Source organism: Callorhinus ursinus, unplaced genomic scaffold, assembly GCF_003265705.2.
Source record: "Callorhinus ursinus isolate GAN/ISIS: 27379988/994484 unplaced genomic scaffold, GSC_fseal_2.0 scaffold26, whole genome shotgun sequence".
NCBI classification, from domain to species: Eukaryota; Metazoa; Chordata; class Mammalia; order Carnivora; family Otariidae; genus Callorhinus; species Callorhinus ursinus.
The window spans coordinates 20,604,302-20,616,689 of NW_027397088.1; the positions used below are offsets into that span (position 1 = coordinate 20,604,302).

General features: G+C 39.6%; 1 protein-coding gene across 4 annotated transcripts in view; it reads left to right on the plus strand.

Moving 5' to 3' along the window:
• CDKAL1 (CDKAL1 threonylcarbamoyladenosine tRNA methylthiotransferase) overlaps window positions 1–12,388 on the plus strand; it is a 654,884-nt gene that overhangs the window by 440,490 nt on the left and 202,006 nt on the right. For all 4 annotated transcript variants that reach the window (XM_073877631.1, XM_025891077.2, XM_073877633.1 and 1 more), the window contains one exon: window positions 2,950–3,095. In XM_073877631.1, coding sequence (XP_073733732.1) covers window positions 2,950–3,095 — 146 coding nt within the window. The remainder of the gene's footprint in view (window positions 1–2,949; window positions 3,096–12,388) is intronic.

The window sequence follows — 12,388 nt, forward strand, 5'->3', positions numbered from 1 at the left end:
GATTAACATAACATAATAAAATAAAATGAAAAAAAAAAAAAGAATGCACTCGGATAACACCAGGAACAGTTGCTGAGGAATCGGAGAGCAAGTAATCTCTACCACCAGAGAACCTGTAACTAGAAGCTAAACGTTTATGAAAAAAAAAAAGAATTTTGAAGGGTGAAGAAACCAAAAGGTCTTTAGCCAACATGTTGAGCTCTCAAGAAGAGGAATAGAACTAAAAACAGAACCAAAAATATGTGCTTTGTCTCTTTGGGACACATTAATCTATGTTAAGTCATAACTCCTTTAGTAGGAGAAATATAGACTTTAATTAAGGGGCAAGGCTATTTTTATTTTGTTTCTGGTGCCCACCATCTAAAATTGCAAAGTCTTTAGTATGAAGCTGAAGGTCATTACTAGTGGTAAGTCTTATTTGAGAGCCAAAGGGAAAGCCCACCAAATTTATCCTACTTGTTTACTATTAAATTTTAATTTATAAATTGTCATACTGTAACAGGGCAGTACTTTGTCCAGTGCAGTATCCTGCATGTAGTAGTAGTAATAATAGTAGTAGTAGTAGTAGTAGTCGCTCTGAGGGTTTCTGGGACAAACTGCACTCTCCTTTCTGGCCCAGGGTCCTGGTTGCTGGGAACCCCATTCCAGTCTGTTGTATAAAAATTAGCACAAGTAAACCCTCCTTCACTTACTAGCTGAGGGAACTAGCTCATTGCAAAGCTGTTCTTTTTAGGTTCCCTTAGGTTCCCATTAATCTGTATGAACATGTGTGACCATGAACTTCAGATACTTTGCAAGGAAGAAGAATATTGGATAACTTGTCTATTGAGGGCTTACAGATAAGCACATACGGAATTATTTTATTTTCCCTATAGCCCAGTAGCCCTAGGAGGTGGGTACTACCACTGTCTCGGTTTCACAGATAAGGAAACCAAGGCACAGAGGAGGAGTGTGGGATTTCATTTCCCAGACTGTTTTTTGCTAAGGGGTCATCTTTTATCACTGTAGGTATGTTGAAAGTTAGCGAATGCAGAGTCCTGCCCCTTTAGAAAACAAGGACTTTTCTTATACTGTTTGTGAATCCTGATATTCAGGCATGAAAGCCCCGAAAGGTACAGAAGCATAGCGGAAAGCCAGCATTATTTACTGTCGGGTACGTAATGCTAAGTGTTGCCTGCACAGCCTCAGACACGGCGGTTTAATGCCTACCGTGTAGGGGTAGGAAGAGCCTCCTGGCTAAAACCCAGCCAAGAAATGTAACAGTTTTGTGAACAGATAATACGTTAACCAGTTATTTTTCTATTAAATAAGAAACTCTTCAACTCCATTTCTAATGGGTATGTCCACATGTATCTGTCTGTCCATATATATATATATATATATATATAAAATAAGGCATATATACCTATTAATCTCTAATGAAGTATGGATAAAACATATCCATGAGTAATATTATTGGGCTATTGAATTTCTTAGTCTGAAGGGATTTTTTAAAACAACTAAGGCGCTAGTGAGAAGGTGACAGGTCTGAGTTAATTGCTCTTTTCTTCCACGTGCGTAAAAGCCCTCATGGTCGCAGTGGGTAGCAGGGCGTGGTTGATCCATATGTGTGACTGACCCCTGAATAACTACGGGGTGACTCTTTGGAATTAGCTGGCTCTCTGACTCCACATAAGATCCTCAAAATACCGTTCTAAGGATGAAAATGAAGTAACAGATGTGAAAACACGGTCCTTTAAAAACCAAAAATCACTAGTCGCGTGCACATTACCCCAGAGCAGCCCCCTTCTCAACACTCTTACTTTTGGTGTCCTTGTAGGCGTCCCCTCGCTGCCACCGCCCCCCTTCTCGTTCCGCCCTCTCCTCTCCTCCCCCTCCCCCAGCCCTCTAGTGGGTGAGCCCAGAGCGCGGCAGCAGAGAAGGGCTAAATCAGTGTGTTTTCTTACTGCTTTCATAAATGCTCACGTTACCACAGCGCTCCTTCTGTTGTTCTCCCTGCCCGCCGTTGTATCCTCTGAGGAATTTTATAAAACACCCTCTGGTTTGTTTCCCTCTGGTTTGCTCTGACTTCACCAGCGACGTTCCCCTTCCTGTTCTTCCTCTTCCCTCCTCTGCATCTGGATGTCAGCAGGTGACCTGTGGCCAACAGGCTGGCTTCGTTGTGTGATGCTGTCTCTTTTGCATCATAGATGCTCAAAAAATACATGTTCACCAACTAACTGAGAAAGAAACAGGTTATACATTCCTTCTCCTTCGGTATTTAAAAAAAAAAAAAGTGTTGGGACGCCTGGGTGGCTCAGATGGTTAAGCATCTGCCTTCGGCTCAGGTCATGGTCGCAGGGTCCTGGGATCAAGCCCCACATGGGGGGGGGGGCGGTCCCTGCTCAGCGGGGAGCCTGCTTCTCCTTCCGCGTCCTGCTTCCCTGCTTGTGCGCGCTCGCTCGCTCTCTCTCTCTGACAAATACATAAAATCTTTTTTTTTTTTTAAAGTGTTGACTGGCCTTAAGTCTGGAGATTTTATTCAAGTGCACAGGATTATAGAGCCTTAACTGTTTAACTATTGCTGTTTCTCCTGCTAACTAACGTAGCGAGGCAGAATATAAAACTGCCTCGGGAGTTTTAAAAGGGAGGAGTGGTGTTTATTTTGAAGTACTCAAAAATCTTGCTCTTTAGGCATTCCGTGAGTTTACCTTCGTTTTGTCACCTAAGAGAGACGATGAGCGTGAGGAGATAAGTCTTGTGTGGAATCCTCCGAAAGTCATGCTGAATTTCCAAATGTCATCATAGAGTATTACCTGTTAACGTTTGCTCGAAGGGCCCGGTGATGGGTCTGTTTTCAGCGATGTTTATTTGCTTGCCCCTGTGGATGTTGATCTGAAGGAAACCATTACCTAATTCCTTAAAAGGATTAATGTTTTCTCCTTCCATTTTTTTTTTTTTTTTATAAAGGAAATGGCAAAAATCCTTAATCATCCCCGAGTCTACGCTTTTCTGCACATCCCGGTCCAGTCTGCCTCTGACACTGTCCTCATGGAAATGAAACGAGAATACTGCGTGGCTGACTTCAAAAGAGTAGTGGATTTTCTGAAAGAGAAGTAAGTCTGTTAGTACTTAAAAAAATAACCGTTCCTTTTTTTCTTCCAAAGCATGTGGCAAAAATGCACTTATTGTAGCCACAATTAAAGATACCAGAGAGAAGGCGAGAGTTTTGAAGCTTTCTGAGCCTTTAAGTTTCTTTAGGGACCCTTGATGTGGTTTCTTCTTATATCTACCTCCCATCTGTGCACGACACACCATTAATTTGTGTAAGATTGCCAGTCTCTGTAAGGTAATGTGCATTGTGATCATTTTTATACCTGACCTAGTAGATGAAAACAACTTTGGTTTTGCTTAAATCCCCTTTAATGTGGCTTCTTGAGGTGGGGAGCTAGTTCTGACATGGAGATAGGCCAAATCATGTCACTACAAAATAGATAATTTTCTACCGAGTAGCATGTTTTGAAGAGTATCTGGAACATCTTTGCTTTTACACGCTTATCCCTGAAGATTACTTGAAGAATTGTGATTTATAAGGAGGTTTTAGGATTCTGTTTTTTAAGGTTGAAATTGCTGTTGACCAAAATTAAGGCATATTTACACAATCTTAGACATGAATGATCATTTTGTTTCCATAGAAAACACTTGCAGCCCATAATTATATTCTTCAAAATCCTACTTCTCATCATCACCAAACATTGACTGCCTTCTGTGATTATACAAGGCAGGAAATAGTAGGGCTGGCCAAGGTCACACAAAACCTTCTCAAGTCTAGGGCACTGTTCTCCCCTCTGGGGATATGTCATTTATCTTGGCATATTTGTGGCATGGGTCTTCCTACTTTCCATAATTTTTTTCCATAATTTTTTTCCTCTGTTGTTTTTCTTAATTAAGATACAACTTTTTATTTCCATCTTCTTGTTTATAATTATGTACCTTTGTACCATGTCAAAGTAGTACATGGATATGATTGCTTTATACAAATTGTAAGCAATTATTTTTTCCACCTTCAATTAGTGACTTATCCTGACTACATAGAAATCTTTTAAAATCTTTTTCTATTTACTTTCTCCTTCCTTCCTCATCTTTCCTGTATGTCTTTCTAATTTTTTTTCACCTCTAGGCATTTCTTGATTATCCTAACCACTAGAAATAAAGACGTTTGTGTGCATTCAAACAAACACAGCTAATTGTTCAAATATTCAAATCAGTGAATAGAAGGCATATTTATTCTAGGATTTCATAATTATAATCATTAAGTATATACAGTCTTCAAAGCAGAAAACAGAATAATGACAGATCTCTACCATCTATAATACTTTCTGCTCTTAAAGAAAACTGAGGTCAAGGCTAAAGAATAAGAATTTTTATGTTAGATGTCTATTAAGTTGCCCAGTATCCCTCCTTTGCATTTATTCTAGCTTATTGTAGGTAAACTTGTGTCATGTGAGAGAGTTCTTTTGGGCACGTTGGCACTGGTGAATGGAATGTTTTTCAAAATTGCAAACATATTGTTGCACTTGTGAAATTTCTTGCCTCTTGCTTGTAACTAGGGCAGTAGCAAATAATGTGCACAATTCATACCTGTTGCACAAGATTTTGCCAAGTGTAGACATGCATCCTGTTGTGCAGAATAGACTAGAACACTTTCCAAGTGCTTTGTTGCATTAATGTGATTCAGTGAGGTAAGGAATCAACACCTCTCTTTCTCCTCCACTTGGGTGAGTGCTGACTCAGTTGTTTGGGGGAATTACTGTGGCTACCTAACTGGGCAACAATTTCACAATAAGTTCTAGCCTTTTATGTTGTTCCAAAGATGGACCTTTTAAATCTGTTGCATCTTGAACAGTTTCAACAGCATCCATGAGGTAGAGAGAGGTCAAAAAATGATCACATCAAAGTGTTAGATAGTCTCTTGCCTTTATTCATGGGTTAAACTCATTGTCCTTTCTTTGGATTCTGAGTTACCCTAAGGCATCTGCGTAGCATTTCTAGAACTATTCTACTGTCTGGAGGATCCCAGAACCAAGTACTCTACCCGAGGATCTCCAATATTTCCAGCACTGGAAATACCAGGGATCCCTGGAAGGATATTGGAGATCTCTGGAGAAGACACCCCATCCCATAACCTGTCCATCCACAATGTCATTGTCAGGTGGTATGATTCACTGCGTGGTGGAGTATGAGTCTAGATAGCATCTCGAAGCATCTCTTACTCTTTATTGGCTATGCACAGTGAGGGTGAAAGCAACCTCAGTATACAGTTCCATACTTAGATTATAATTTACAGGATGTATTGGAAAAATGTAGAAGGCAGACAACATGATATTCCTGATAAAAGTTACAGGGACTCTTTGGAAAACAAGAAGAAATGAAATTATGACTACTAATAAGGTGATCCTTGCGTGGTTTTAGAGAGCTCATCAGGACCGTAAAGTTCTGTCTCTTGTCCGGGCTGTCCTGTTGCTTGCAGGAATAGTACAGCGCTTGCTCGCTCACCCCACGCGGACAATATAACCCACCTTTGCTCTTCAGTGAAAAAGTGTTCCTGTCCTTTCGGGGAAGTCCACCCATCCAGGGAGGAATTTCCAACTGCAACAAACATTTAGAAATAAATGAAGCAGGCTTCCGCTCTCATAGTTTGCTTACTTTTCCTATAAAAAAACAGCACAGCTTTATGCCAAATAGATTAGCACTTATAGGAAACACTAAAGTTTCAGAGATTTCTATAGTAGAACCACTAGTCTGGATAACTGATCCAGCACAAAGTTGTTTTTAGCCAGCGTTTTATCAAAATTCAGTAAAATACTGTCTTTTTTAGAAAGAGGGCCTCATATCGTCATTTTGCTTTTGTGAATTCGTAAATCAACCCTGATTTCAAATGGTTGATTTGGTGCTCTCCTCTTATATCTGCTTTTTAAGCTCCGGTACTAATGTCTTGTTTCCTCTGAAGCTTTTGAAGATCTGTTGCGTCTTTTTCTTTTTTCCTAGTGAGCCTTTAACAACTAAGAATCTTGATTTTTTTTTTTCCCTCCACCAATAGGAGACTTATATATTCATGTTATGAATTAGGGATGGGGCATTTCCTAACCCGTTTCACCAGAAAATCCAATTTTGAAAACAGCCTATCGCATTGAACACTGACCTCCAAACTGTATGCTGCAGGCTTTTAAACTACCAATTCAGCGATGTTCGTGATGCCGTATCTATGAGACACTGGAGGTGAAATCTTTTTAATTAATTTTCTTTACAGTTGAAACTGGCCCATGTTTTAGCTGGGAGCAACAGAAGTTTACTTACGAGCCAACTTGAAGTTGATTCATTATTCTCTTCATTTGTTCGAAAGTTGGCAGCGATTACCATACCAGCAGCTGGATTGAAGATAACCTAGCGGTGCTGGCCCATGCTGGGGCCTATGGGAATTTATTAACTCACGCAACCTTTGCAAAGAAAAGTGTCTGAATTACTTAACATACTAATTTAAAACAGCTGGTCATGAGCAGACAATCATATGACTTAAATTATTCTATTCCGATTGATTAATCCAGTTGGAAAATTAACTAAGTTGATGTTTTTGTATGAACAGAGAAGATAGTTTCTTGAACTATATACTGCAAGCGGCAGGGATACCGAAGGAAGCCACCTTTGCAAAGGTTTCAGGAAGATTTTTAATCAATACCCTCATAAGTGTAACTGCTTTTATTGATTATCCCTGAACTGGTTTTTCTGTTATCTTTTTAAGTTATTAGTGGGATTTTTTAAAAAAGTATGAAACTTGAATCGTTTATTTTTATTTTTTCATGTAATTTTTTTTAAAGAGTTCTTCCCAATGAGAGGATTTTTCACTTTGCTGTTTTGAGGGTAATTAGGGTTTCTAGGGTCTTGGGACCTTGGCCGTAGACTTTAATTGGGCCCTCCTCATTTGAGCAGCATTGAATTTACACAGTCACTCCCCAACATAAAACCATACATTCACATAAATTCAAAAAATGACAACATGCAGAGTTGTTCTCTCAGGCATATGTTCTCATGTTAAGTAAAAGAAACTCTGAGTCCTCAAATTCACACATTAAAGTGTGAAAGAACTACATAAGAATGTCCTATTGATAGATACATTTTAAGACATGAAACAGTTTATATATTAAAAGATCTGTTTGTTTTTGGAGATTATTTTGTTGGAAGTCCAGTGGCCTTTTGGTTTATGCTAACCAGACCTTAAACTTGGGAGACAAGATCCATCCCCCTCACTCGATAAATACATTTTGAATGAACTAATGACCAGTTACATTTTTACCTGCAAGTTGCATAGATCTTAAGTTGTGCCTTACTGTGGCATCTTTGTGTGGACTTCTAATGCCATAATATTATACACCTCAGAATTTGCCATTATCATCTGTCAACGTGCTGTGTAATTCTGGATTAGTTTATCACATTGCCTATAGAATATTAACCCTTGAGCATCATGATATCCATGCACACCCCCAAGCTTCCTGCACCCAGAGATTGCCCCCGTGAAATGCCACAGCCAGTAACTAAGGAGCACTCAGGGGGAAAGGGAACTTTTAGCGGGGAGAACTCACTGGAGGGGAGGTGGCAGCCTTGCAGAGAAAGTTCTGTCCTCCGATCTCTCCACTGTATACTCAGGCAGTGAAGGGGCACAAGGGCCCAAAGTCGGGAGATGGCTTTGGCAGGGTGGTTTCTGTCAGTGAGTCTCAGAGTTACCTCATACCGCCCAGCCTATCCTATGACTTTTCCAGTCTGTCGGGGGGTGGGGGGAATGGGGAATGCTAACTCATTAACATCCTGAGTTCTTTTTCTTCTTTTTATGAGTTTCCAGTCATCTACATGTCCATACTGGAACACAATCTGATAAAAGACCAAATTGTGCTAAATTTGTATTTTATTCCATTTTTTATATCTAGTTTTATTCCTAGTGGCTTGGAAACACAAGCAACAATTGTCAGAACAGAAGAAAAGAAATTGCAAAAACAAAACAAAAAAATGATTCGGCAAGGATTAGGTAATTAAGTTTCCTTCCAGAGGCGTTCCCAGATGTGTTTCTGCTCACTGAATAACCACCTCCTAGATAATTTAGGCAAAATACTTCCCTCACAGTTGTTTTCTGGCTTCATCTCATCATTTCTAATATCTTTAACTAGGTCGCTAGTTTGGGTGTCCCTATTTTCTCTCTTGTCAGGTATCTTCTGAAGTAGTGACGTTTTCTTCTCTTCCTCCATCTCCCTTGTTACTTTGACATTTATTTCAAGAAAATGAACGTGCATCATTTGAGCTGTTATGTAGCAAGAAAAACATTTACATTTTCTTTTTTACCATGGTATTATATCTATATTTGGAAGATACTGACATCATGTGCTAAACACCATATTATTTTGGGATTACCCTAAATGTGATTCATTGGTTTGAAGGTAATTACATTTTCTATTGATTTAGCTTTACGTTTTCCGTCTAGCCCGGTCAAGAGAGAAATCTCATCATTCCTAATCTCTTTCTACCTTATATCTTTCCTTTATGTTACGATTGTGTTATTCCCTTCAGAAACAGAGAAGCTACCTTCCCTTAATCCTTTGTACATTTTCTCTACGTCTTATTGTAAACATAAGGGTCAAATCACATATTGTGAAATCATATACTGATAGTGTTTCTCCTTTCATTGATAGAATGCTTTTCATATTCCACAGGGCTCACGTATTATGTCATGATGTTGTCACAGAAACCCAGCCAAGTATGTAGGATAGGTATTTTTAATCTGCATTTTTTTAAAGTGAACATCAGGGTTCACACTGGTTAAAAAGACTTGGTGAGAGCCCACAGTGATTTAATGCATAATAGAACTAGATCTTCGGTTTCTGCCATGTAGCACTCTTCCTACTGATTCTAATGATATTGATTTAATCACGCTTTTTTTTATTTATCAGTTTTGTGCTCAGCACCGTAATTAATGCAATAATACCAATACCAATAGTAATAGTGATAAAACCAGTAGCTAATATTTTTAAGTTTTACTTTTGTGCCAAGCACTGCTATGAGGACAGTGGGATAGGTTAGTTTATTCAATCCTTAAGTTCCAAGGATGCTAAGTAATTTTCCCATGGTCAGGTGGTCAGTGATGGAACCTTGCTGAAAACTGAGGCCTTGTGATTTCTGAGCCAGAACTCAGTCATCGTGCTGTACCCTTGTTCCAGTCTAAGGCATGTCACTCTAGCAATGGAGACAGTGAGGTGGACTCAACAAATATTGGTGAGGTAAATTACAGTGTGTGCTTAGGAGGGAGGATGAGGAACGTATCCATGAGTGTCAAGGATGGCTTTTGCTATTTTATCCCAAGATGTAGTAGAAGATGGTATGGTTAACCAAGAGGGGAAATGAGAAGAAGGAGGAATTTGAGTAGAAGACATGAGTTTGGTTTGGGACATACTGAATTTGAAATGCAATTTAAAGTAGAAATGAATTTGAAAAGAAAATCCAGGCGAGAGCCCCCTGCAGGCTATACAAAATACAGGCCAAGAGCCCAGGAGGGAGATGAGGATCTAGAGCTAAATGTTTGGGAGTAATTAGCTTTTAAGTGGTAGATGAAGCTGTGGATGATGAGATCATCCAGGAGATAGAAAATGGAAGGCTAGGAACGGGGACTAGGGGACACCAGTATCTGAGCGATAGTAAAGGTGAGAGGATCCTGTGACAGAGGTTGAAAGGCTGGGGTCAGGCCAGGGTAGGAGGAGACACAGGAGGAAATGACACCACAGAAGCCAAGGGACATAGCAGTTTTAGGAAAATGAAAATGGTAAGGGTCAGCTGTCAACTAGAGTTGCCTCTTGTAAGCAGGCACTGGCCCAGGAGCTCTGGAGGGGAAACAAAGTATTTTTAGATTGTTTTCCCAATACCGGAAGCGTTGAAGAGCTGTTGAGATGTAGTATTGTCTCCTGTCCGAGCGGTCCTTGTGGGCCTTTGTTGACTGCATTCCCGGTTCCTAGCACAGTGCTCACTTTGTCCTCCTACACCCCCTGTTTGCTACCCTATTGCTACCCAGCATCTGGGGGCAGGAGAGCAGGAAGCAGGCACACTATGTATTCACCCGACAAGCAGTATGCACTCTGGAACCAGTGAGATTAAGGCTTAGAGTAATATTTCTCAGTCTGGTTTAATTAAAGTTCTCTCTTCATAAACAAGAAAATGCCTTGCTCTTTGCAGAGAAACGGATATATTCCCTTTAGCAGAACGTCATCCTCTGCATTCGTAGAGATTCTGTGTTCTGGGAACTGCTGGCTAATAGCTAACCGTAATTATAAGGCAGTATTTATTGAGTGTATAATATGTTGGAAGCAATGTGCTAAGTACTTTATGTAGATTAGCTCATTTAATTTTCACAGTGGCTCACAACAGATAGAAAATATTATTACCCCATTTGACAGGTGACCAACTTAAGGCACACAGTGACTTTGCCCAAAGTTACGGTGCTAATTACTTGTAGAAATCAGACTCACACGCCAGCCTGTGAACCTCCAAACTTTTTTTCACTGCTACTATGGGATCTAGCCTTTCCAGGCTTATTAGAAATGTTAGGGATGATCATAATTTTCTAATTAAGGATTGTACTATATTATTAGAAAATTTTAAATTATACATACCTTTTTCCAAAAATTTACTCTTTCTGTAGTCAGTATCCCCTCCTTTTTGCTTTCACTCCCCATCCAGGTGGAAAGTCACTAAGCAAGGGGATGATAAAGAAGCTGTGTTTGATGGTCAACACAGGGAAACAAACTACAAGTGGATAATGACTGGTTTATCTGTAACATCATCTTTAACCAAAAACTGCAGTGTCTTCATGAAGTGTGTGTACAAGTAAAATAAAATGCTGGTACTAACGGTTACATGTTGCAGAGCTACTATCCTGGGTAGTCTGCTGTGTCGCAAAAACTTTCTAAGTCCTCAATTCTACGTCCTTTTATCCTTCCTTCCTGGACCAAATATATTCAATATCCAGCTCAAACTCCCTCCCCTCAGCAGCCTTAGTTCCTCACACTGATCCATTCATCACTTGCTGCTGACACAAGGAGAGTCTGTCATTGGCCACTCTTACCTCCCATACTCATCCCTATCATCGTTCTCTGATGGACGTTTCCTGAGGCCTCCTGATTATCTAGGACCTTATGTCCTTATCAAAAACCAGGACAAAATCAAGGGAGCATATTCAGTGCATGTAGTTTGGAATGTTGTACGAGACTTTGCAGTAATATCTGAAAGGCACCATAATGAAGTCAGCAGCAAACAATAGGAAAAAGACTGGGTAATATAACCCATCATTGTTTTTAAAGATTGAATTTTGGATTATTAGGATCTGACCAATTTAAATTCTGGAAATAGGGCCAAAAAATTATTGTGAATTAATATGAATTTCAAAGGAGCCGAAGTCTTGCATTTATTCAACTAATACTTACTGGATATAGAGTATATGTCAAGCACTTGTTAGGTGTAGAATATTAAGAGCTAAGTAGAACTTTATGACTGTCTTCTGGGCACTGACGTTCTTAAATCATGGTTCATATTATACAAATACTTGTAGCCATAATGTTTGGTAAGTGTAGTAAAACCCCAATATTAACTCTAGTATTGGGGGGGCAGAGTGTAAATGCGTCTTATAGGCTTTCCAGGGACAAGAGGAAAATACTGAATTACAGGTCTTACAGAAAACCAGTCTCCTTTCTTTAGACAATTATACTTTATTGATCTGATTTTGTTTATGATATAAAATCTACTGTAGGGAAAGGCTTTACCTCGATTACACACACGTATGTGTATGTATGTATGTATATTTGTGTGTATAAAAGTTATAGTTTGGTTTGTCTCAAAGTGACAGAAAAAAAGTAATGGCATAAGAAAGTAGAAGTTTTTCAGTCATGGAAATAAAGTCCAGAGCTGGCTGTAAAGCTGTAATAAGGCTCCAGCATATCAGGGATGCAGGATACAGCTTTCATTTCATGGTCCAAGATGGTCACTTCAGCTCCAACCATCAAATTTGCATTCCGGTCTATAGAAAGGAGAGGGAGGAAAAAGGATATGTGTTCTTCCCCTTTAAGCCCTGTTTGAAAGTTAACATGTCACTTTGATTTTATCTAATTGGTCAGGACCTAGTCACATGTCTATACTTAGTAGAGAGAAGGGCTAAGCGATGGAGTCTTTAACTGAAGTGGCCTTTTGCCCATCTGAAAACCTGGGGCTCTGTTGGAAATAAGGGGAGGTGAGATTGGAAAACAGAAGTCGGCCGCAGTCTCACCCTTTCGACCACCCTTATTGCTACATACAGAGTTTACCCTTTGTGTAAGAGAGAAAACCT